General features: G+C 37.7%; 1 protein-coding gene across 1 annotated transcript in view; it reads right to left on the reverse strand.

Moving 5' to 3' along the window:
- mctp2a (multiple C2 domains, transmembrane 2a) overlaps positions 1 to 27,688 on the reverse strand; it is a 46,225-nt gene extending 18,537 nt beyond the window's left edge. Inside the window, exons 1-17 of the mRNA XM_081371763.1 lie at positions 27,545 to 27,688; positions 23,505 to 24,248; positions 22,960 to 23,019; positions 22,746 to 22,857; positions 17,798 to 17,940; positions 17,295 to 17,371; positions 17,068 to 17,179; positions 16,706 to 16,741; positions 13,272 to 13,433; positions 12,438 to 12,568; positions 11,264 to 11,450; positions 11,009 to 11,102; positions 10,778 to 10,880; positions 10,592 to 10,694; positions 10,393 to 10,494; positions 10,124 to 10,198; positions 9,739 to 9,858 (exon numbers count right to left, since the gene is read on the reverse strand). Coding sequence (XP_081227889.1) covers positions 9,739 to 9,858; positions 10,124 to 10,198; positions 10,393 to 10,494; positions 10,592 to 10,694; positions 10,778 to 10,880; positions 11,009 to 11,102; positions 11,264 to 11,450; positions 12,438 to 12,568; positions 13,272 to 13,433; positions 16,706 to 16,741; positions 17,068 to 17,179; positions 17,295 to 17,371; positions 17,798 to 17,940; positions 22,746 to 22,857; positions 22,960 to 23,019; positions 23,505 to 24,206 — 2,319 coding nt within the window. The 5' untranslated portion in view covers positions 24,207 to 24,248; positions 27,545 to 27,688. The remainder of the gene's footprint in view (positions 1 to 9,738; positions 9,859 to 10,123; positions 10,199 to 10,392; positions 10,495 to 10,591; positions 10,695 to 10,777; positions 10,881 to 11,008; positions 11,103 to 11,263; positions 11,451 to 12,437; positions 12,569 to 13,271; positions 13,434 to 16,705; positions 16,742 to 17,067; positions 17,180 to 17,294; positions 17,372 to 17,797; positions 17,941 to 22,745; positions 22,858 to 22,959; positions 23,020 to 23,504; positions 24,249 to 27,544) is intronic.

Consider the following 27,688-nt stretch of genomic DNA (forward strand, 5'->3'; position numbering starts at 1 on the left):
CTCACCAGAAGACCGGCCAAACAGGGGGTTAGAACCGCCTGACGGATTTGTTTTAGCGTGCAGCTAATATGATTGCACTAAATGTATTTCTAAGGCCTCTCTAGACGATCCCCTGTTCAGAGGAATTCCTATACCTAATAATAAAGCACTCAGCGATTAAAAGTGTGAATAAAACAAGTCCTGGAGCCGAAGCCCGGCTGGCAGCAGAACGCCACCCACGCTCTCCAGGGAGGGGGAGAGGAGAACAAAAGGACAAAGACGCCCTCACTAAGAGTTTATACAATCCTGCAAATTGATTAAACGGCAAAGGGGTGGAGAGAGGCTACCAAATCAGACTACTTACTGACAGACTAAACACAAGTGGTGTGGAGGGCTGGGAAAAAACACTCCACAGTTACTGATAAATGTAAACATGCATCACTGTGGGAGTACAATAACCTCCATCCATCTGAATTTCAAAGTCAGAACATGCTGAATAAAAATACATATACCATATATACGTACTGTACTTTACAGTAGCGTGCAACAGTTTGAGTGAACTAAGGAAAATGTGTATATTTTGTCTACTTTAAATGATCTATTCCTGTGATGCAAATGCATCATTGCTCCAGTCTTCAGTGTCACATGATCCTTCAGAAATTATTCTGATATGCTGATTTGGTGCTCAAGAAACATTTATTATTATTTATTATCAATGCTGAAAAGAATAGAATTTATTTGAAATAGAATGTTGTCACTTTTGATCAATGCAATTCATTCTTGCTCAATAAAAAATTCTAATAGACCCTGAATTTAGAATTTCAGGTATTTTCATGGTCTCAGACATTTGGACCCCACTGTATATCAACTGCAGTACTACATATATAGAAAAGGACACAGCACTGACTGGCTAAAACAACCCAGAATTTATAAAGGGAGATTAGTTTCACTAAAAGCATTTTCATAAGAGCAATATAAATTCATTCAGTGTATTAATGAACACAGAAAGACAAACTGAGCAAGGATCATGTCCAGTAAAGTTGGTGTTTGAATCAGAGGCAGTCTTAAGTCCATAAATCATCAAAATGGACGGCAATGTGGGGAGAATTAGCGAGATAACACTGGACATATTGGGTTGCTGTAAGACGCATATGAAAAATTCAAAACTGTTTTGAGCTATTACACAGCCAAACAAAATAAAACACTTTATAACAATTTAGATTTAAGGCAAATAAATAAGATATTAACCAATCTCTTCAATGGCCGCTGAACAAATCTTTTTACATACAGGTAGGTAACTACTCGGAGCATTAACATTTTAGATTCGTGCATATTTACTGGGAAATCTATTATGTGTGTGGATGCTCTCAGAGCAAGTGAGCACTAACTAAACCATGAGGAGAAGTTTGAGTCTCTCGTGTCCCTCTCATGCATTTATCTTCCGCGGCAGCGAGACGCAAGCAACGGCAGCAGTGCCTTATGAGGGTCAGACGAAGGGCTGTGGACGGATGCCAGATTACATGAACGTATCTGTGCAAATCTAACAAGGCTGACTATTGGCTGCAGGCTTAATGCGTATGCATGTGTTTGAGAGACCCGATGAAACCGGGCAACTTTAATGTGAACAGAGGATCCTTACAGCGTTGCCACACTTTTCCCTCTTTCTCTGGCTTTTTTCCAAGGTGAAATGTAGGGCGATGCGAGAAACATACATCAGTGTCTTGATTAAAACACAGAAAAATGACAACATTTGCACTGAATCAAAGGCCCCAGTGGCAGTAACAGTCCGCAGTAAGCAATCGAGACAAAAAAAAAAAGAGCTTGAGATACATGGAGAAGCTTGTGTCTTGTGTACAGCTACAGTAAATGCACACCAAGACCCGATAACCATGTGAATGGTGTGACAAAGATCAGGTTTAAATATTTCTACAATAATACAACGTCTCTATTATTCACCAATATGTCCAGTAAACTGAGAAAATGGTATTGGTGGGTCATTCATGAATGATTCGTTCATTGTTTCTGTTATGTGACAAATGAGCAAAAGATTTGGGAGGTGAACTAATCCTTTGTGTTTCTCATAATTTATCTTTGGCTGCATTATAATGATTTTCTATGCTTATGCCAGCGTGTACGAGGAATTTGGTCACTGAAAATGCTAGTTCGTTAATTTTTTCAGAACGAGATCATATCTGCATTAAATACTCGCTGCTATTCACCAATATGCCCATCCGTGCAGGCCAGACACTTGACAAAAGTAGGTAATTTTTTGACAATATGTGATTCTTTTTTTAAAGCTTTAATTATTTATATGTATATATATTTTAAATATAATGCGTTTTTATAATATCAACGAATATTTGGTGGCTAATTAATTCAATTAAAACCTGTTGGAATGCAAATGAAATACAATGATGACTGTTTTAATTAAATTATTTCAAATTAATCTTGCTATTGTGGATATCATTAACAATTTATAATAAAAAATTGGTCTGAAATTAAGACAATTACATTCTATTTATAATTCCTTGTAGATCTAATTATTCCCAAACATAGACATCCTGAAATAGATTAAGTGTAGCGTTGCATATAACGTGATCCTGCAAGCGCACTGCAGGCTGTGAGTGTATGATACATGTTTGTGATTCTCGGCTCATGTCCTTATCAGTGGAGCGGTGGAGTGGACTGTGTGCGCCCAGAGGGAGCGAGAGCGAGAGAGGGAGAGATAAAGTCTCTCTGTCACCGGCGGTGTGGAGGCCAGTGTACAGAGCCCTGTGGTGCCTGTCAGCGGCTGGCACAGCGACCCCACCCCGCCGCACTGGCCACCAGTGTTTAATCCATGTTGGGAGCGTTAACATTCAGCGACCTCACGGGTGACAGATCTGCCATGCGAGCCTTCTCCCCTGGGGCAGACGGCACCCCCAGTGTCAGCTCGGCTCACGGAAGCTCACACACACACACACGAGCGCATACGTCACAGCCAGTCGACCACGGGCGCCCGGGGAGAGTTGTCCTCTGTGACTGTGGAGGTGGCGAGCGTGTTAGTGCTGGTCATTACGACACGCAAACGCACACAGACATGTGCATCAGGGTTAAAGACGGAGCATGTTTGCTCGCCGGCAGTAATAGGCAAAAAAAAAAAAAAAAGAGAGCGGAATGCAAGCTGTTTATGCTAAAGCATGTTTATGCACAGATGGAAGGAGAATATTAAAAATATGTACAAATTATGCAAAGCAAACAATGAATATGTAAACATGCAAACTGCATGCGCACATTTAAGTGGAGTGATCATAAATACGTACACTCGTATGTAAAAAGCACACGCGGAGTGAAGGGAGGAGCTGTCAGCGGCGCTACTGTCAGTGTGAAGGATAAGAGGGATGTGCGCGGGGTCAAGGCAGACTCGCCGCTGAGCCCCAGGAGCCGAACGATGACACGGAGCATACACATCTCAATAACAACACTGACACTGTCAAATCTCCAGCCATCACTGCACTGTTAGCGGACGCTCAAATCCAGCTCTTTAATTATTAATCCCTTCCTCCAGAGTTTCAGGAAGAGCCCGTGCACATATATCACTATCAAGGGTTCGCCCTCCTGTCATACTCGCAGCACAAACTCCTTGACAGTTTCTTAAAGCCCATGAGGCACACAGCGGGACCCACACACACACACACATATGCGCACATTCATTTCAGTGTAGCTGTCCAGGGAAACTTTCAGAGTGAAGAGAAACAAAGGTAAGGGACAAAGAAAACCCTGACAGACAAAGATCTAACACAAAGACTGGGACTGTCAATCGATTCAAACATTTAAGGGAATGAAGTGCGTGACATGTTCATTAAATAATCAAATGAATTGCATAGAAATTAGCCAAAAATGATCATTCTGTCATTGTTGTTTGTTCCAAACCTCTATGATGGTGGAACATAGAAAAAGAATTGAGAATTTTTGACCATACAATGGAAGTCAATGGTAACCGGAACTGTTTGGTAACCAACATTCTTCAAAATATCATACATCATAAAGCCATACAGGTTTGGAACAACAATGATGAATTTTAATATCACTATTAGATGTTGTATCTTATTGTTGCACGTCATGTGCAGAAGTTCTCTTCAATTTATTGTTTATTGTTGCTGGTCTCAAGCTAAATGTTTACACCCAAGTCACAGAAGCAACTATATATATTGTTTAAAGCTTAACCTTTAACCTTAAACATTTTTATTTTACAATTTCTTCAAATTCTTTTTGGTCGGCTTCCTAGAATACTGATTGGTCAATCGTGGTCATGCACCGACCACCCTGTTTGGGTTTATATTGCTCTAAAGATTGGCAGTAAATTATTGAACCAAGTAAATTATTGTTCAGACATAACCATTTAGCTTTAGAAGACAATACATTGTGTTTTGTCCACAGCTAGGCTGGCTTAGTTCACATAGGAATTGTGGTTGCATTCCATCTGCACTCATTTTTAATTGTTTGTCCACATATACGCAGACAGATGTCTTTGGCCAATATGTTCTGCACCACGTTTTTAAAAAAAAAAAAGTTCCGTTGGGCCTGCGCTGAGTGTGACCTTGGGGAAACCTTGCTCAAATTGAAGGGAAACTCCTTGCTGGGGAATTACAATTAAAAGTATTCATTTGGTTTAAGCGCATATATTTCTTTAAGTAATTAACTGTACTGAATTAACATTAAATTGACAGCCCTAGCACAGACATGAGATGCCACGCTGGAAAACCCCTCAATATCAGGAGATCATTGCGCTTTCCTGAGGACTTCACACGAGTTAACTGAAATAACGAATCGGGTCGTGGAAATGCTGATAATCAGTCTAATCCTGGCTGTCCCAGTAAGCCAGTTAATAGCTTAGACCGTGCCCGCCACTTTATAGCGTTCCCCCAGGACCCAGGAACCTGCCTAGACCCCGTCCTGCTATCATCTGGTGCTGGCGATTCTGCTAGACAGAAACAGGAAGAGAGAGAGAGAGAGAGAACGCTCCGTCACAGCTGCCAACTGTGTTTACAGCTGCACGGCATCAAACATTCATCAGATGCCATCTTTACAGTCTGTGATGTGAAGCAATCAGCATTTCACAGCCTGTCAAATGATGTCGAAACCGCTTGCTACCTGGCAGTGTCAAAAAGGGAAAGAAAAAAAATCTTAAACACGCTCACACACACAAACACGCGTGCAGGTTTTCCTTTCTAGTCCAGACTACTGACAGACGAAGCAAGCTCATATGGTAAAATATTAATTCTACTTAAATACTTAAAAGACTCTAATTGACAGCAAAGCTCCAAATCAGCTTTCAAGTGTAAATAATCTCTTTTTTCCTCACCCTTCGATCCCTTTCATCTTTATTGAAAAAGCTTGAAACTACAGAGTTCAGAAGCAGCAAATTTGGCCAGTTAATGCCTGGCTGCGTAATGCTCATTTAGCCTGTGGTGGAAACTTTTTGGAGTCTGTTTGCTCTGTGTAATGCGCTGTAAGAAATTACTTTGCTTAATGCTTACCATCCGAATTGTCACCGGCCTGCTCTCGACTAATACCTGTTCTCGTCGTCGGCCCTGTGCGAGTGTGTGCATGCATGTTACTTTGGACAGTGCTGTAGCTCCATCTACAGGCCACAGCGAGACATGCAGCAGAGAACTCTGTGTGACCCCTCTGCAGTCCCCACTGATGTATGCCACATTCATCTTTCTCAGTAAGTGCAAGCCACATCTAAAAAGTGGTATTTTATAAAGATTTTATCTGACACGGGCCCTCCTTCTTGGACTTACTGTAGTTGTCGGACTTTATAAGTGCTGTTTCTAGGCTCATTACTGTTGCATAAACAAGCAATAAAAAATTTCAACTATGTAAGCAGACTGTCTGGTTAAGAGAGCACGGCCGCATGCTTTTGGGAGATATATTAAGCGTTTTTTGTTTTTTTTTCTCAAATGCATATGCAGATGCTCCTAATGAGACTGGAAGTATTAAAAACTGTGCCTTGGGTGGACATGCATAACAAATTCAAAGGAACACTTACAGTGGGATTTATGCAATAAAAATCAGCATAACCGCTAAAACCTCACAAAAGTAATATACTGTATGTAATACATGTTATTACTGATACAAATGTATTACATTGTAATATATATATATATATATATATATATATATATATATGTAGGCCTACTACATTTCATTTAAAGTTAAGCTTTTATTTTTAGGTAATATCCTTATAGTGTAATTATACAATTAAGGATTGAGTAATATTAGATAATAACATGTACTGACTATACGGTTAAGGTTGGGTTTGGGGTTGCGCTTTACTTTAGGGTACCTGCCCTTACGTTAAGAAAGAACTGGGTAATATAAGGTAACTACATGGTTATAATTACCTAGTTATTAACCAGTTATTGTAATTACTATAATAATTGCATAGTACATGGGGTACAGGCACTGTAAAATGAAATGTTACCAAATGTAATAACTTAATCTTAATCATGACATCAATATCCTATTGTCTGATTTCTTATGCTTACTTAGTGTAAAGTAGCTTGTTTTAAGGTAGAGAGAGTTTAAGGTTTTAGATCTTTCTTTCCTGGAAAACAAGACAAAAATACTTATGAAGTAAGTTATTTTTTGCAGTGTTTTGCTTGTTGTTGCACGCTAGGTGATTTTGAACAACCTTAGCCATTCAAAGTTATAAGCCAAATCACTCAACTAGTGACTTTACAGGTGCACTTATGTTAAACTTAACTTCCCTCCTTCAGAGGTCCAATCAGAGTTTCTTTGCATAACAAAGAATATATTATTATACAATATAGAAAAGTTTAGTGCATATATATATATATATACACATGCACAAAGCAGAGGATATTGAAACGAAAACACATGCACCCACACACATATTTCCCACTCTCCACAGATGAAAGCTGTGTTTTGCGAGAGGGAGCGTGTATATGCGCTCTGCTGTGTGCAGGTCCGGGTTGTGACCTCTGGGATTTCCAGCACTGGGGTGGGAGTGTGTTCCGGGAACAGGCGCTGCCTGTGCAACCTACAGACCTGGACAAAGAAACCGCAGCACCACAAATGCATTCTAAGTTGCGTAAAGTGTAAAAGCTACAGGACAGAGACTCCACTGGCTCTATGAATAATGTATTGTAATGTATTTTAAATATATGTTTGTAAAGTAAATAGTATCCTCTCTCCACTGGCTACTTTGTGTACTACATTCCAACTATACAGGCCTACATTATAAATTAAATGGCTGACATGACTACGATGACATGGATTGGATGAGAACACGTCGAAGAAAGCACGGTCTCCTCTAATTATGCTTTTCTTAGAGGCAAGCATCTGTCAATGTTTGACTCTGTTACCTTATTACGGCAGCCTACAGATATGCATACACCCATAGAGCGAGAGAAAGACAGATATGTGTTTGTTGACCCTTGTGGGTTACGCGCAGTTTTATAGACGTCGTGCAACATGTATGGTAATTAAACGTTGTGAGAGAGTACAAAAAAGCATGAAACTGGTCTTTAAAGCTATAAAAAAATGCATAGTTGAGATTCACCCCACCGGCCTGTTGTTTCTTAAGCCTAGACGATTTACACAGGTGCCCTATTTTCATTTTTCCTGTCATTTCCATAGCTCAGCATCACCTGCACAGCTTTGAACGCAGTGGTGCGGAAACAGGCCACATGCTAGTGGAGAAGAGATGATATTCTTTCTGTTCTCAACCCCACGTGTGCAGACAAAGATAGAGCGGGCAACGGGACGTCCCACGCCTCTTCCCAGCCTGACACCCCGTCTCCTCAGGTGGATGGGCACACACACACCCCTCCGATGACTCCCCTTCAGGGGGCACTGCTCATTCCAGTAGCGAGGCGCAGCGGCACGGGAGACTGCACATTATATTACAGCTTCAAGAAAGCCTCGTAAAATAACTGCTCGTGTGTTAAAGCGTGGATAAAAATGCTACCTAATTCCTACAATAAAACACTGATCTGCTCGCTGGCACATACGTCGGAAGGGCTTAAGCATTAAAGTTTAGCATAAAGTGCCGATGCTATACACAAGCGTTCAAAAGTTTGGGGTCAGTATGATTTTTTTATGAAAATTAATACTTTTATCCAGCAAGGACACAAACTAATCAAAAGAGACAGTAAAGACATGCATGTTGCAAAATATAATATAGCACAGTTTTCAGAAATATTAAGCAGCATAACTATTTTCAACATTGTTTTAATGTTTCTTGAGCACCAAATCAGCATATTAGAATGATTTCTGAAGGATCATGTGACACTGAAGACTGGAGTAATTATGCCAAAAAAATGTTTTAAAATACATTCAAATATATAGAAAATAGTTATTTTAAATTGTAATATTTCACAATATTACTGTTTTTACTGTATTTTTGATCAAATAAATGCATTCTTGGCATTTGAACCATAGTGTAGGCATATATAACAAACAGATCAATGGAGGAAAGCAAATCTGATTCTACTTCACACCTTTTTTTTTTTACTTTTTGCCATTGTTTAATCGACAGGAAATGATTAAAACCTAAATCTGTCACGATTTGCAGTGAAGAGAAGATAATCTGTTCGCAAGCAGTTTATTTACTATTTCCCTCCCGGGGTTTTTTTTTTTTTTTTTTTACGTTGCCACCCACCTCCAGCATTTATGATAATTTTGACAAAACATTCATGGCCCCCAGAATATTTTGTTGCTTTAAGATCTGAGCATTCAGTATAATCAAAAGAAAGAACAGAGCCTCTGCTTTTAAACATTATTTTGCATCCCTTTTTTTTTTATCAACACTTGAATTTGAGCAAGTTTCATAGAAAAGCAACATTTTGAACAAACTTTTTTTTTTTTTTTAAAGACTACAACGTGCCTAAGCAAAGCTTCCATCACTTGATTCTGCTCCTTTTTTGCCTGTGTTTTGATCCGGAGCTCCTCTACTCTTACAGAAAATCCGTAATGGCGTTGTGTCATACAGAAAATTCCATCAATGGCAGTGCAAACAAATCTAATCCAATCCAATCCAAACAAGGAACCATAAATCCAAACAGAAAGAAGTGAAGAATCCAATTGGAAACGCAACACCTTTACAACAGAGATGTAAAGACAACGACTGACAATCTAAGACTGAAACACAGGAGTATAAATACAAGAGGCTAACAAGGCACAGGTATGGTTAATGGATTAATATGGTGAAAAACAAGGGCAACTAATGAAACAAAGGCAAACAGGAACTAAACCACAGGAAATTAATCCAGAAACAGCAAGGCAAAAGAATATAAAAATAAGAGTCCTTGAACACAAAACACATGGGAAACCGTGACAGAATCGAATTGAGAAGCTCAATGAGTCTTGAGGACATGTATTAACCTCTCAGCGATGACTCCAAACACATAATTTATTACGGTAAAACTCACTTCCCTTCTTTTTTTTTTTTTTTTTTCTAAGAAAATCAACAAAAAAAATCTGGTAATGTGGATTAAGTTGTGGTGGGTGTTCAATAACAGTTATTTATTTAAATCAACAGATAAAAAAATAAATCATTGATTCACAACACTTTTATAGCTACACCCTGACAGGCCAGGGCCAAAAGAGCACGGTCTGTTTTCCGTCTTGTGAAAAGTTGCTATTAAGGAGCAGAGCGTTTTCTTCAAAGAAGGATTACTCAGATGCGGTCACTGACCTCAGGTTACTAAAAGGGCCACAGAGTTGAGATCTAGTGGTATGAAGTCTTACCAGGAAGGCTGTAATACTCCTCCGTTTGTTCTCCCACTGGAAGCAGCTGTTAATATACTGCAGCGTATAGAGAATGGCCACGCTGATCTTCCTCACTCGATAGATATTACGTGCTAAAAGCTAATGGGGACAAAGCAGTAGTTAGCAAGATGTGCCTGAGGACATAATGCTCACAACATGACATTCACTCAGGTGTAAAGAGGCTTTTAAACTGAAGGTTCATAGGTGATAAATATTAATAAGTCAAGTCATCTTTGGTGTCTAAAGAGCTTTAGGCGGTGCTGGAGGAAAAACTGAACGTAATGAGTCTCTGAAGGTGCCAACAACAAAGCTAATATTAAGAGAAAGTGGAAAATATGGTGCTGTAATTGTTGATGAAGATCACCTTTTTGTTAAACTTCGGGTTGTCCTCTGCGAACATTGTTTCTTTCGGCTGGAGGGTTTTGAATCCTGCTTTGATCTGGGAAAGAAAAAGAAGAAAAACAAGACTTTTGTCACATAATGACTTGACAGCTTGTAAAAACTTGAATATAACCTTAACAGAAAGTTAATTATGTTTGAATGACGTTTTGTTTTAGTTAAGGACTCTCAAAGCATCTGATACCATTCATATTATTCATAAATAATCATGTTTATTTTATATGATGCACTTACAGGGTTGTAGAGGACATCCAGCTCCATAGTGATGCTTCCTTTGGTCGCCCTTGATAGATTATTATTCTTCAGCATTCTGGTGATTTGTTGGCCGTTAGAAACCTAAAGGCAAAGCAGAGATATTGTAGTTTAACATTGGCACAATGATAGAAACTGTGAAACTATTATTATAAAAACTACTTATTTGTGTGGTACTTACAGTCAGCAAAGGAATGGCAACTTTTCCCAGGAAGTCTGGAGCTTTGTCCCCATCATCATGATAGACTGTCAGCACCAGAACGTCATGGATGTCCTTAATGGGGCTGACGACATGTCAAAATCAATGTGATATCAATACCATGAGCATGCATAATGACATAATGAGACATCTATCATTTTAACTTACAATGTTAGGGCTGTTCTCCATTCAGGATTCAGGGTTTTGGATATCGTGTGAGTTTGCAGTTTGCTATTACCGAGCTCAACGGTACAAAAGGGGTCACTTTTACCTGATCAAGTTAAAATATTTTGACATTATTATGACTGCATAAATATTTATAATAGGCAATACTTTACTTAATAACTGTACAAAACCCCTTACATACATTATGACATTATATTTAATTCAGATAAGTACCACTTATATCTGTTGATGGAAGATCTGTGGCTTTTATTAACTTGATTTGAAGATAGCCAACATCCTTCAAGTCCCGCAGGAAGTTCATCTGTCTCTGTAAATACAAATGACCTTTTATCTTAAAAAATTTAAAAACATATAATCATATTTATTTCATGTCATCTTAATTATATCAATTTACATGGAGTTGGAAGGTAACAAAAATAAATCAATAAAAAACACAAGAAAATTAAAATAGCACTATGTAATACCCACATATTGCTCCTGCATCCTCTCAAAGGTCTTGGGGTCATCTAATGGAGCCGCCTGGATGTCTGAGACGGATGCACCAGAACACGGGGTCAGTGTGACCAGGAACACCAGTTGACCATAGCCTTGGTCCAGCGAATGAGTATATAACTGCCTCTGATTGGCAGGAAGTCTGGTCAGGTCAATATCCAGACTGTGAAGAGTAGAACCTATTAGTATTTCATCAATGGATAAGCATATGCAGTGGTTTTCAAAAAGCACAACATGAATTTGTGCGTTTGAGCAACACTTTAGGTTGTGGCCATCAGATCGGAGATGAGAATCAATGTGAGAGAGTGGGGTAAGATGTGTCAGTGAGTAAGCTGTCTTGCTACTAGTGATAGAAAGCATTGTCTCCAAATGAATTACTAATACAAAATTTCACTAGATAAAATATTAAAAATATTAAAACGTCTGGTTTAGTAAATGTGTAATATATGCAGCAAAATTAGACATTTGGAATGGGATTGGGTTTTTTGTGGCTTTTTTTAACTGATCATAAGTGACAAAGGCATTAATGTTACAAAAGATTTATATTTCAAATAAATGCTGTTCTTTCAAACTGTCTATTATTCAAAAAATCCTGAAAAAATAGCAGGTATCACCTATCCACTAAGCAGATTAACTGTTTTCAACTGTGATAGTAAAAAGAATGTTTCTTGAGCAGCAAATCAGCATATTAGAATGATTTTTGAAGGATCATGTAGGATCATCACAGCAATAAATGAAATGTTTAAGTATATTAAATATATACAATTTTAAATTGTCTTTTTGATCAAATAAAAGCAGCCTTGCTGAACATACAATATGAAAATTCTTTACGACCCCAAACTTTCAATGGTAGTGTATGCGTTCACTTGAAATGTAAATCTTTTATTTCTCAATGGTTCAACTTTCCTCTTAAGATGTCCCAGCCTACTCCTAAAGTTGTGTCACTTCTATAGGCACATTCTTCAAATGTCATTTGATAGCAGACGTCCTGAAATACAGTATGTTTAGGCATTTTAGAATACCTCTATCCTTTTTGTAATTGACTAGTGGACAAACTGAAGCAAAAGGTGACACAGCTTGCCCGACTCCCCCTCCCTTTAAAACTTTTGAACTTTTAAAACAGTATGCAAAGTGGCTCCAGCAAACTTACACTCCCCAGAACTCCTCTGACTTCCTGCCCCTCTTGCAGCAAACCTCCACCACGAGATTCTCCTGTGCATCCTGGAACTGGTTAAAGTCGAAAGACTCTCTCCACTGCGGGTTTGCCTTAATACACAGATTCTGCGACAGAAAGATAGACAAGCAGGAACCAGAGAGAGAGGAAGTTGTGTCAATTTTAAGGCACTCTCAAAACAGAGACAGCTAACATGACAGGTGTATTAAGCCTTATTCAGTAAGACTTCAATAAGACATGTGGTGGAGGAGGAGCAGCCGTCTTTAGGAGAACACATCCTCTCTTCTCGCTGGGATTATAAACTCTGACAGCATCCAATTAGAACTAGTTTTGTTCAACAAGCAAACATGCCCAAACAGAGCCAGGGGGCTCTAGAAAAAAGATGACATGAGAATACAAGACTAGCTAGTTGGAACCATTGAGGGCGGGAGGTAGATGAGCAAGGTATTCTGGGTATGCAAATGAGCCGAACAAGACACGGCAACAGAAGCATCAGGAGAGACGCCCTGCCAGACACGGCCGATCTAATGAGAATCCTCCTCTGTCACCAGAGCAGTGAAGCCTGGGAGAAGCCATCCGAAAGAGGGGGAGGAAGGTGTGTAGAGCGGACGGAATATCTAAAGCGAGGTATGCGAACAACTAAGAAAGTATGGGAGGAGGAAGAGGGGGAGGGAAGGGTTTAATGAGGTATTGAGAGAAAAAGAGGATAGAGGTATAGAAACAAAGAAAGAGACGAGATGATGTAATGAGCACGGGAAAAAGAGAAAGCAAGAGAAGCAAAAAGACGAAGGGGGAGAGGGATGAGCTCACCTTGCTCCTGACCCTCTGGTCTCCCAATCTGAAGCGTACGTAGATGTCTCCCTGACCGCAGTCGGGCATGTCCTGGCCTTCCACCAGGATGACGGTGTAAACTCCAGTCCAAACCTGACTCTTCATGAGTCGCCCAGCCTGCGCCTGGCTTACCGGCTGACCCTGGAACAGCCAACATATACAATAAGGCATTCGATGTTTGGGCCAATGTTGCTCTCTCAGCTCATCTTGTTGATCATAAACATGTTTTTTTTTTTTTTTTATGCTGCGCAAACTTAAACATTCAGTTGTTGGTGTATTTTTCATTGCTGCTCATGTTACCAAGGTAACATATTATACTTGGCTCACATAGATGAGGTTTTGACGAAATTGCGAAAAAGACTTGTGATAGCCTTGGAACCGGGTTCTAACTGAAGACACGTTTGTACTGTAAATAAATGTTTTGCAGCATACACCATCATTTTACATAAATAGTGTGGTTATGAATTTAAACACACACACACACACACACACAACATATGTATATATGTACTGTATGTACATATCTATACAAACACTGCTGAATTTTCGCATCATTACTCATTACATTAGTCTTCAGTCACATGATCCTTCAGAAACCATTCTAATATGCTGATTTGCTGCTCGAGAATCAATGTTGAAAACAGTTGTGCAGCTTTGTATTTTTGTGGAACTGTGATACATTTCACCAATTTTTAATTTCTTTAAATGTAAAATACTTTGCTGAATAGAAAGCTTGTAATAAATGCCACATTTGATCAATCTAGTGTGTCCTTGCTGAATAAAAAAAAAAAAAAAAGTTCTGACCTCAAACTGTCTGTTAACATTCGGTATTAAAAGCAAAGGGACAAATACAATTTTGAAGCAGGGATCTTCTCCTTCTGAGTTATGACCTACTATAAATAAATTAAATGTATGCATATATAGTAGAATATGCGTGTTAAAACACATTGTAAATAAAATTCTATTTCTGTTTCTGTAACAAAATATATCATGAAATAAAAGCCTTCTAAAAACTGCTAGTTGAAATGTGCAGGTGATCCCCACACCTCGGAGAGAGAAAACAGGTCCATCAACACGACTGCAGATGGATAAGTACACAGTACAGAGATGACTTGTGGGTTGATAGCCCTGCACTTTCAAAAAACACAGCATCAGGAAGAGGCTGGTCTGTTCTGCCAGTAATCACAGACCAGAGAGCTGTTTTCCCACCTGGCTGCTCGGAGAGTGTGACTGAGCCTTTGCTCCATTAGCATCACACACACACACACACACACACTCGGCATAGCAGACAAACCAGCATTAACATTTAATGTAATGGCCACATCTCCATAAACAAGCCTCTTTAAAGAGAGAGAGAGAGAGTGAGGGATAAGGGGGGTAGTTATAGAGGGAGCTGAGAGAGAAATATAATATTCATCCAAGCCAAGTCTTCCCAAGTGTTTATTTTGGACAAATTTGTGATCGGCGTGGCCAATAAAACAATTCCGCTTAAGAGTAAGTGGCCCCAAAAGAGAGGCTATTCCTGGTGCTAAAAGAGCTGGGGGATTGCCTCCATATGGTGGAGCAGCATGGGGACAAGGGGACAAGCCCAAAGCCGTACCCATTTGGCTAGAGCTTCAGTGCTGTCCGTCCACAGCTGTGATATTACATCCCAACATCTGGGTTATAGCTCACCATGCCTGGGAATGAGCCATCACACATATCCTCAGCATCTTACACTGGCATAGTGCCTCAAAGACTACACACACATACACACACACACACACACACACTCCAGACACTGTCAGGAAGAAGAACCACATGCTATGTGCCAATACCGCTGCCCCTTTCCATCTCAAAGACAGCGTGGCATGGCTGTGAAGAAGGAAGTGTGATAGAGGAGGAGAGGTAAGAATTGAGAGACATGTTCTGCCTGTACTGATAGGTGTCAAATAGAACTAGATCTCAGTTGATTTGGCAGAAGACACTGCAGTGGAAACACCAACAAAACACATACTGATCCATACCTGATCACATAAACTAACAACACGTGTGCTTTAGAGTCAGTCTCACAAAAACTGGCTTCATGTTTCAGACATTTTAACCTAAAATCAAGCGAAAGAAGCAAGAAATTATATTTTGAAGCTATAAGATTGTTGCATTGTTGCAATTGATTTAAGCACGTTTAGTTTATAAATGTATATGTGAATTGTAACATGTCTTTTAAAGCTCATTCATATACATCATGATAGTTCTTGTATAGAATAAAAATGGTGCTGGTTTTAATAAAGAGAAATATATTTTGTCCTGACAATATATATATATATATATATATATATATATATATATATATATATATATATATATAATAAAAACATCAGCAAAAAAGTTTCATTTTAGTCATAACAGGCAAGATTTTGGGACAAATGAAAATTATGTATAAAACTGTGTGTTTATACTTTGCCTGCTTTATGCCACTAAAATGAGAACATTTTGCTGATTTTAATAAAGCTAAAAATGTTTTCCTGACAGTGTGATTTTTATTTCTGTATTAACAAGAATATATATATTTTTTTTTATGAAAATAATGTCACAATGCAAAAAGCTTTCATCTCGTCCCCAAAGTAGCCCATTGTTTTTACACAAAATATAATTTGTTAATTTTATATTAATTTTGGGGTAAAATCTAACCGAGAAGTTTCTTTAAAATACCTTTTTCAGACAAGACTTTATCTAACAAGATACTGCATCTAAACTTATCTAAAGTAGTTCTTGTCAGTGTATTGATTATCCAAACAGGTTATAACTTATATAAAATACAGTTATACGACATACTGAAATGAAATTAATTGCTGGTCGAAAATACAGTTTACTAAAAGTACATTCACAGCACTGGCACCCCACTCTACAGAAGCACGCGGCAGAGCTTTTGTTTGGAGAAATCTTAAATTGCAAGCTTTCACGGCTGTGAGGTAAATAAGCTCTCATCTATGAATTGACCTGCACAAAATGCCAGACAGACCGTGTGCTTTGTTTAAATCATGGTGATACATTTACTTTGGAAATCACATCAGAGAGTCGCAGACACAAACAAAAGTTTCTCGCTCCGTTGAAGTATATGTTGAAGTTTCACTAACTAAGTGAAAGTGAATGTAAGGTAAAGTCAAGAAACTTGCATAAATCTTGTACAAAACAGCAGTGAAGTATCTGTGGGGAAGATGGTGAGGATCTACTGCCCTCCAGTGGACAGATGTGATACAATAATAACCTTATTGCTGTGGTCTCTTTTATTAGATTGTGTAACTTAGTGCATTTAATCAAATAAATGTATGTATTTTGTGTATTTTGGCCTGGTAACAAATACTGTGTGGGTGCTCTTCTCTCTTGTGGGCAGCTGGACAGAAGTAATATGGAGAGAATATATCATGACATACCTTATTGAAGCTTCCCTTTCTTCTTAGTAGCCACTTCTGAAAAATGGGTGGCAAATGAACATTATGTTAGAAAGCCTCTTGACTGTTTCCACTAAAATGAGACTATTTTATTAACAAACCATTATGCATTACTTCAGTGAGCTCATTGTTTCTGCCTTATTACATTGTTTCAATTAATACATTTGTAGCTGACTGTGATTTTGTACATTTCTGAAATACATAACTTAGACAGTTACCTCTGATAACAGTCTAAATTGTACTGTGGACTCATGTATTTTCTGTAAAGCTGCTTTGAAACAATGTGTATTGTGAAAAGCGCTATGCAAATGTGAATTGAATTGAACTATTTTCAGGAGTCATACATTTCGTTTGGCAGGTTCCTCTCGGATGGACAGGCAGGTCTCTATAATGATCACTCCCATGTCGGTCTCCACGCTGTTGGGGTCCTCCAAAGATAAAGCCATCGGAATCGTTCTGCGGAGAGAAACCTGTTTATCTATGTCTGAGGAGGAATTCTTTGACGGAATCATGAGAGAAACTTTAACAGTACAATATCATGGAAGTCATGAAATGACAAAGTTGTCCTCACTTGTCCAATTCCAGTTGTTGGAGAGGAAAGCTGCTTGATCCCATGAAGTCATTTGATCTTAGGTCACGATCATACACCTGCATCAATCGTAATTGTTTAACACACAAAACCAAACAAATTTTATTTGATTATTTTTTACATAAATTCTTCCATATTCCAACTTTATTCAGAATTTTTTTTTGAAGAATCTCAAGATATAACTCTTTCTTTAACATTATGAATACCTTGGCAAATAGACTGGATTTGAATACAACTCCAAAATATGTGAAAATGGTTATCATATAAATCACCACATTGTCTCTAGCATATTTTATTTGATTTATTATTATTATAGTTTTGTTTTGCAGTTGCTTGCCACGGTATTGTACACATTCCTTTCTTTATACTTTGTAAATGTTTGAAACATTTTTTTAATGACTTCAAGTAGAATGAATAATAGAGATATTAAAGTTCATAATTAAGCAATTATTTGCATTATGTAATGATGTGAATACATCCCAAACCTTGAGAATAACAGTCTGATCGAGGTCTCTGACGGGGAAGGAAAAGCATTCATTCCAGGTGGGATTCAGGTTCTTGTTCACAACTTTGCTTTTGTAGATGTGTTTGCCATCTAATTTGAATTTGACGAATGGGTCACTTGTACCTGTCGAAAACAAACAGTTATCAGTACGCTACCAACATAAAAAGGACTCAATAAATGTACATCTAAATCAATAGTAATTGTTGCATAAGGGAACAAGTCAAAATTATATTTTGTGGTATTCAATCGTACGTAAGCCACAAATTCTGATGATTGAGCTTTGTTTGTACATTCATTTAATGACAAAACATGGTGGAACAGCGTTTCATATCATCACACTGTCCAAGCACACAGATACGGTCTTCCAGACATCGAATAAAACTCATTATTAAGGCGAGCGTTCTTAGCGTAGGGAGGCGGACATTTTGTCTCTTTCAGGGTGATGGGAGCTGGCTGATTGTGAAAGAGTAAAAATTATAGCCAGCGTGAATTTGTTAATTTAATGCCGGTGTATTAAAACCCCAGAAACCGGGAGCAAGCAGTGTTAATCTCCAAAGCCTGTTAAGAAAGTCTGTCTGCGAGAGGGGAGGGCGAGAGCTCCGTCTTTGTCTATGCTGTGGTATGCAGATTGGCTAGTAAGAAGAAGAAGAAAAAAAAATATGAGAGAAAAAGAGTCCATCGCTTCATTTGTATGGATGGATAAAGGAGTGCTTGAGAGAACCTGCGGGGAGCCTGGAATCACATGACAAAAGCCCTGTGGGGACGGGCTGTCAGGCCTGTCAGCTCGCCTCTCCAAATGAACATCTCCAGGAGGAACTCCTCCCTGCCAGACGCTGACAAGCAAACCTCCAGGCAGCTTGACAGGAGGAAGGGGCTCGAGCAGCCAGGGGAAGACAAAACACTGACGGCGGAAATTAACACAAGCAAAATGGAGGACGGGGAGGGGACTCGCGGGCCGCTTTTTTCCCATGTAGCGTCAGTCGGGGAGCGAGCTGGCCGTTAATTGTTAGGCAAATACAGGTGCTGGAGAAGACGCGAGACGGGGAATGCTGTCATGTCAGGCCAAGTGAAGACTCAACTAGTAATGCAAATGGCTGCAGACCGAAAGAGACTTTTTTCAGAGAACATCTGAATCTTATCAATAAAGTATGGGATGGAAAGAGGGGTAAAGTAGCCAGCATAAGTATTAGTTCACTGGATAGCCAAAGCACTCTTCAGGCTTTTGTATCCATCAGCGCAAAAAGGGTTTCAGGACACAGACTTAAAAGTTTTGCAGTAAAGAAGGCAAACAAGATTATGAATCTAAAAGTGAAAGAATTTCAATGTAAAGACGAAGAATTGGTTACACTTTATTCCAGACATTCTACTAACTATACTTATCAACTACACATTAACTAGTATTAGTAGAATAAGTTGACATACTCCTGATAGTCAGTAGAATGTCTGTTGGGGAGCATCAAAATAAAGTGTTCCAGATATTAAGCAGACAGTCTACTAAAGTACTCTAATGACTGGTAGTTGACATGTAGTTGCAAAGTTACTTATAGTCAGTAAAATGACTAAAGTGGACCATAGAAATAAAGTCTTACCAAAGACTCTGCATCCGCTTCATTCATTTCTTTTGCTGTAGGTAAAAAGTTTGGAGTAATGCACTGTATCATACTGTATTGTAGACACGAGGTGATGTGTCATTCTCAAAGACCACCACATGAGGTCGCAATTTTGCACCCAAAAAAATCTAAATCTTTTTACATTACTCATAAGGCATTTTTTCCCCAAAGAAACTTACAAATACAATAAAGTGATTCATCTTAAGTAGGCAAAACAGGAAGTGTTAAGAATTTTTTTTAAAAAACGCTGTCTAGAATATATATTAGCTCTGAACAGTTATCTCAGGGAAAAGCTTTCCCTTCATTGGTCACAAATACTGAATATGTGACCAAACAGTTGAGAACACTCTCTGTAAGGACTACAATTCAGATGTTTGTCAGTGATTTGGACAGGAAAACATTTTGTTAGATAGCAGCCGGGCCGGCAGAATATATCCTGAAACTACTAAAGTCACTGCCACTTCTATGTGTACATGGAGATGAGCTTGGATTGGGAAATAAAAAAAAAAGGTGTTTATAAAACAAAAATTCATTTTTTCATCATACTGCAATTTTTTTTCTCCATCAAGCAAATAATGTGGATAAAGGAAGTTGCCCTTATAAGGTTACACATTATGTTTGGTCACAACTGCAATGTGTGATTTGAAAGACATCACTTATCATTTACTCAATTCATATGGACATGATATGATGTAGGGATTAATATACAGTTTCCTACTGACAACTAAATTACCATTTATTTATTTATTTACTTACTTTCTTTCCCCTGCAGATGGCAATGTATCCCAACTCATATATGTATGCATTTAATTCCCAGATTTTACAGTACATAAAAGGACGTTACAAACAAACTTAAAAAAAAAAAAAAAAAGACTTCAGAGACAATCATTTTTGGTAACTGCCAAGTTGTTTGGGCTTCAATACAAAAGATTTGAGAAAGTGCACGGCCGAATTCTGAACAGGATATCTGGCACGCTATTGCCACCAATAACTTCACTCAGTCTATAGTGTGCATGACCATTTCATTAGATTCCGTTGGCAGAGAAGAATATCACTAGAATATATTCTAATTATGAAAAATAATGAGGTAGAGATGGTAATTAACAGCCTCTGGGCATACACCTGTGACTTTGAACATGAGAACGAGCTGCCCAATCAGCTTGCTCAGGCCTGCCAGGACACTGGCATTATGTCTGAAGAACCGCTCTGGGTATCAAATGGAAATTTACTGCAATCATATGCCTGTAGGATTTCTGTAAACCTTAGTTGTTTAAACCTCTGTTCTCTCTCTCTCTCTATTGTATCTATAGTTCTCCCGCATAAGCAAATAGTTAAGACATAAAACAGACAACACGTTTTACATTATGACACCAGGGACTGTGTACAGCCTCTAGGAAACAACACCTCAACATGACTCTATTTGCATCTGCGCCGTAGTAAAAAACAAAACAAGGCCAGCTCATTTGTTTCCCAGCACTAGCCTGATAAAACTGCCGTGACTTCTGTGCTATCAAGGTTCAACATTTGAATGCAAGACAGTAAATGACGACTTCCAAAAATAGGCTTTTGTTTTTTTTTAAATGTAACACGGTTACAATAGCCAGACTGAAGTTACAGAAAGACATTCCGGTCCGACCGCATTCAGTTTTGGGATGACCAGATAAGCTGGCTTAACTTGGAAACATTCTGTCTCTAACAAGCTCAGTCCTCCCTGCTAAAGTACATTCATAATGGCCACAAACAAAGCTGTGGGATAGTCAAATGTACTTTTATTTAATTAAATAATGCATTACGTAATGTAATCCAAAATCAAATTTTTTTAAAAATATTACACAACTACAGCACTTAAAATGTCTTTTTATTTAAGATTCTATTTTATCTTTGTTATATCAGATTCCATTATATTTTATACTTCTACAGAAAGTTTTCCAGATACCCGAGTCAAAATTGAAATTTGAGATGAATGATGCTAAAAACAGCATGTCAAAAAACACTACTACTCACAGTAAATTCTTTGACATTATACAGAAGAACCTAGAATTTGAACAATCTCCACAAAGGATTTTTTCATTCATAAGATTCCAGAACTTCCCTAAACAAGACATGTTTTTGTTCACATGGTTACAGTACACTTACTGCTGAACCTAGAGCTGTGTTTTGCGTAATGGTATTAAAGCAAGACTCAGCTGGTAAAGAAACAAAATCACAAAACAAGATTTACACCTTTCATTATTGTGCTGGAAAGTGCTGATGACCATCTAACCTGCGTAATTCCAGATAAAGCTCCGCTGATTTTCACATTAATAAAGTTCCCCTTATGTGTGTGTTATATTTGTTTATTTCATTTAACGATACTGTTAATATAATGAAATCAATAAAGAATATTACTCCCCCCACTATAAGTAAAGGCAAAAAACTGTTTTCTCACTGAACGTTAGAAATCATTACAATAAGGAACATTTCTGATTTAAAAAAAGAAAGAATGTAGACATGCAAGATCCCAAGCACACTGTCATCTATATGCACACTAGGACAGAAGAATCTGTTCCGTCAAGTTCAGCAGTTAATTAAAAAAAAGTGGGAATCACGACAACTCGTTTTTCTATGGTAGTGACATCTGACATCAAGCCACCATAGGTTTCCTAGATCAGCAACAAGTTCAATTCTAATCATTACACAAATGTAATAAACACTTGAAAACACTGAAAAAATGATTAGAATTGAACTTGTTGCTGATCTAGGAAACGTACTGTGTGGTGGCTTGTAGATGTCAACACTGTCGAATGCTGCCATAGAAAAATCTTGCATGTCTACATTCTTTCTTTTGTTATCAGAAATGTTCCTTAGTCTAATGATTTCTAATGTTCAGAGAGAAACCACAGTTTTGTTTTTGTTTTATTATTGAGGTAGAGTAATATTACTTTGATTTCATTATATTAACAGTATAAGTAAATTATGCTGTTAATACAATGAAACACATAAGGGGAACTTTATTAATGTGAAAATCAGCGGAGCTTTATGTGGAATTATGCAGGTTAGATGGTCATCAGCACATTCTGGCACGGTAATGAAAGGTGTAAATCCTGTTTTGTGATTCTGTTACATTACCAGCTGAGTAATACCATTTAATACCAAAACTTACAGTATAAAGAGTCTATAAAGAGATTTTTAAATGATGCATAGTGCTGAATAAAGTATGTTAAAGTCATGACCTACTAATAACATTACTCATTCATTCATTTCCTATGAGTAAACCACACCCCCCAGTGTCATCCTACATTCATTATCTGTGTCAGTGATTGTTTCAGAGTTCAATACCTGAGCGGTCTCTGATAACCAGGTTTCTGCCTTCCTTTAGATTGATGGTGAGGAGATACTGGACCTTCTGCTGTGTTAGAGCGCTCTGACTGTCATTTAACCCTTCTGAGATCTGAAAAGTAGTGTGTAAAAGACATGGTCAAGGCTGGATTATATTATCATCAAGCTTTTTTATTTTGTCTTTACACATCGCTTTTTCAGTTAAAATACTCACGTTTCGTTCTTGTTCTGTACAGGAAAGCGTATCATAGTCACTGGTTTCATTGAGAATGTCCTGAGGGAGAGATTAAGATTCTACATTACTTTGCCTCTGCTATACTCAAATAGATGGTAAATTGAGGATTTGGCAACATAATGTCTAATAGCAGAATTAGAATTGAAATTTTGCTTAAACTTATTCTGTTTATGTCTCAGGTTTAAATAATAATAAAAAAAAATCCAGATATTCTATGTATTCTCAGACTTTTGGATACATTTAAACACATTTCAGATTTGCTGCTCAAGAAACATTTCTTATTTTAATCAATGTTGAAAACAGTTGTGCTGTTAAATATTTTTGTGGAAAACGCGATACATTTCTTTCAGAATTCTTTGATGAATGCAACGTTTAAACGAACAGCATTGGTTTGAAATTGAAATATTTTATAATACTGTAAAAGTAAAAAAAGAAAAAAGATCAAATATTGCTGACTTGAACCTTGTGACCAGTAGTGCATATTGATGTAGTGATAATAATTAGAAAACTTTTAGATGACTTACCATGTCCTCTGCGGACCCTGCAATGAACATATCCATTGGAGAAAACTCGTGCTCAGAAGGAGAAGAAATGCAGGCTTTCTCCTCAGACGGAGTAGTGCTGACGGACTCTGTGTTGGTCCACGCACACACGTCATCTGAAGCTCGCGCAGGAGGCATCTGTCTTCCGGCTCTGCTAAGGGCTGCAGCCACTTTATCTGAGGGGTTCTTCGGTCTCTGACCAGGCGATTTCCTCTCTGCAGGCACAGGTGTTATCAGTCTTTCTGTAGGTGGAGGTGAAGCTCCAGCCGGTGAATCTAATTCATCTGTGTACCATGTCGTGGCTCTTGGCCGCTTATCAGTTTCCACTGGAAGTGTAAAGTCTGCAGGAACTGATTTCTCTGATGGCACTGGGCTGCAGGAGTATCGCATTTCAGTGGCACAGGACTGCTCAGATAATGCAAGACTGGAGGTTTCACTTCCTGTTTCATCCAAGTCACATGGACCCTCCAGGTTTCCAAAGAAAACGGAGTGTTGACCTGGCGTCCTGGGATCATCTTGCAAAGCCATCCCCATGGCATGAGGATGAAGCCTGATGTCTGGTACTGACATACTCCTCCTGTGTTTCAGAGGGGTCTTTTTCTTCTTCCCCAGACCCTTCTTTCCAAACAGATTAAACTTTGCTCTCTCACGGAAATTGGGCCAGACTTTCTTCTTTTGCTCCATTTTGATTGTGGATGAGACTGCACTTCAGCTGAAATTAAACAACTGTCAGGCAAAAGACAAGCAATGTGTGTTAGACAGTTTAAAAGAAAAACCCAAAGTATCACGTTACAAAAGAAAAGTTTAAAAAATCGAAGAAAAATAATGTGAACTTACACTACACTTCAAAAGCTTGGGGTCAAGACATTTAAAAAGTGACATTAAAATAAATGCTGTTGCTTTGAATGATCTATTCAAAAAACCTGCATAGAAAAAAAAATGTATCATGGTTTTAGCAAAAATAATACTAAGCAGCACAACTGTTTTCATGTGACACTGAAGACTGGAGTAATGATGCTGAGAATTCCGCTTTGCCATCACAGGAATAAATGGCATTTTACCATATACGGTAATAAAACAGAATTTTCAGAACATATTTCAGAATTTTACTGTTATTACTGTATTTTTGATTAAATAAATACAGCCTTGGTGACAATAAGAGACTTCTTTCAAAAAAATATTTAAACACTCTTACCCCAAACTTTTGAACAGAAGTGTAGTTTCTAAAAATGTTCTGTTGACTGTAAATTAGCTAAGAAATGAACTCTAGAGAGGATCATTTAAAGAAAAAGTGCTATATTATTACATTTTCATATATTTGCTCTTAATAAAAAGTTATTATAAGCACTATATTATTACATTTTCCTATATTTACACTTATTAAAAAGTGCATTATTATTATAAAAAACTGTATTATATGCAATTGTATGCAAATCAGTTGTTACTTTTAACCTTTAACATTACAGTACCAACTGACTGAGTTGTGGGTTCCCTCTATAGTTTAACTTCATAGCATTCGTTGAGAGATATTTTCATTAAAATATTAAGTTCAGACATTTTCATAGTGATTTCCTTGTTTTATTGGTAACACTTTACAATAAGGTTCATTAGTTAACTGACATGAACTAACACTGAGCAATACATTTGTTACTGTATTAGTTCATCTTTGTTAATATTACTTAATAAAATTTCATCTGTTCATTGTTTGTTCATGTTAGTTCACAGTGCATTAACTAATGTTAACAAATACAACCTTTTATTTTAATAATGTATTAGTAAAATTAATATTAACTAAGATTAATAAATGCTATAGAAGTATTGTTCATTGTTAGTTCATGTTAACTAAGGTAGTTAACTAATGAACCTTATTGTACAGTGTTAGCGTTTTATTTATTAGTTAATAGGTACAACTCCATATTTTAATTAACTAATCGATCAAAGCCGATCACTGATTAATCTGTGAAATAATCGACTAGATGACTAATCGACTATCAAAAGAATCGGTTGTCTCAGCCCTACTGTAAATACAGTACATAATGTGCACACCATACATACATCTTCTGTTTATTTCATCTAGATGTATATTAAAGTCTTTATTATAATTCCACTTACAGTATATAAGACATGAATCATGTTCATGTTTTTCTTACAACTGATAAAGGGATGTTGTGCCAAACCTGTACAAGTTTCTTCCTTCTGTTGAACACAAAAGAGGATGCTAAAGAATGTTGGTAATCAAACAGTTGACGACAGACATTGACATCCATTGTATTATTTTTTTCCGACTATGAAAGTCAATCGCTACCGTCAACTGTTACTGCTGGATTACCAACATTCTTTAACATATCCTCTTTTGTGTTCAACAGAAGGAAGAAACTCATCTAGGTTTGGAACAACTTAGGGATGAGTATATTATGACAAAAATTTCGTTTTAGGGTAAACTATCCCTTTAGCACCAACTGTTATTATGCTCTGGTGGTACTCTACCCACAGTCCTGTCAGCGGTTTTGGTTACTTGTTAGGGTACATGATGCTCTCTTTTCAGCAAAGAATATGTAGTGAACTACTGCTGTTTGTAAATGAACGTATGATGTTGGGCTGAAGGAGAAGACCTTCATTTTTAGCTTTCTTTTCGTTTTCCTTGAGCAGCTCTGAGTGTAGAACATTTGTGTAGTACAGTAGATCCAGTCTGAAGTCTGAAGAGCGTTCAAGCCGATGTTGTACAGCATGTTATTGGTGTCCAATCTTGCTCCTGGAGGGCCAACGTCCAACAGTTTGGCTCCATCTTGCCCCATCACACTTGTCTGGAAGTATTGAGTAATCCTGAAGACCTTGAATAGCTGGTTCAGGTTTGTTTTGAATAGGATTGATTTACTCAGCAGGACAATAAGCCTTCCAGGAGCCGGATTGGACACTGTTTTTCAGGTGAAACCGCCAAAAAACACAGATAATATCAAGGGTTCACACTTTGACACGAAACAGCGTGTGTGTAGAGCACAATGGCATACGAGTCAACTGCAAAGTATGCAGAAAACGTGTTTGTTACATTGTCAACTTGCAGACCATGCCGCTGTCTTTGTGGTCGAACTGTGATGTTTCTCAAAAAATGGTCACACATCTGAAGAATATCACATGACAATGCCGACCACTATTACATGCTTTTCATGTCTAGATCAGCAAACACAGAAGTGTAAGAAGTGCTGAGAATGGTTTTTTAGTCATGGTATGGGAAAAGTAAAACTACTCTCAGTAGAGTAAACTAAATTGGCTTTGCAGGTAATTTCAGCTCATTCTTAAGCTATATTAGTCTTTAAAATGGAGTTGAACTCGTATTTACTTAAAAAATGAAATTTAATAGTTTATTCTTTAGATGAGTAATGGAGGAAATAAAGAAAGACCCTTGTTCTGACATTTCTAAGGCAGAAATGATACACTGTAAAAATGATATGATCAATAAGTCATTGTTGCCATGACTTCTTCAGATCATATCATTGTTGCAGTGTATCATTTTTGCCTTAAAAATGTAAAAACAAGGTTTTTAGTTTCAACAGTACTTCAGTAAAGAACAAATTTCCAAAAATACACTCCACAGCAAAGCATATCAGAGACTTTCTATAAATCTCTTTTGTCAGCAACAGTTAAAATGAGAAATAAGAATATAGAGTATACATATATGAATACACATCCTTTCTATGTACAATAGTTCACAATTCTGAATTTGATTGCACCATATAATGTCACTGCATATAAATGTTCACGAGGTGTGTAGGCCTACATTGTTTTCAGAGGTGTGTTAGGCTGGTTTCTACATTTTTGTTGATGTAATTGGCAGCAAATTCGACAACTTACAGCAAAAAGAAAGTTTGAGATTGTTTCATTACTGCAATTAGCTAAATATTCAAGTTGGCACATTGAAGTAGATCAGTGATTTATTATGTAAATCAGTAACAACATCTGTAGCAGATGTATTTTGACAGAAACTGTTACCATGAAAAAATATTTGACGAAAGGGAAGCTCTTACCTCTTTGCAGATGAACTACTGGACGTGTTTTCTTGTAGAAGACATAACTGACAACTGTAATAAGTTTCACATCATCTGTAGACTACTAAGTGTCAGTAGTGATGTCCTCAGAGAGATATTTCTGCTTGGACCGGTTTGCCTCTC

Source organism: Scardinius erythrophthalmus (genome assembly GCF_964197995.2).
Source record: "Scardinius erythrophthalmus genome assembly, chromosome: 8".
Lineage (NCBI taxonomy): Eukaryota > Metazoa > Chordata > Actinopteri > Cypriniformes > Leuciscidae > Scardinius > Scardinius erythrophthalmus.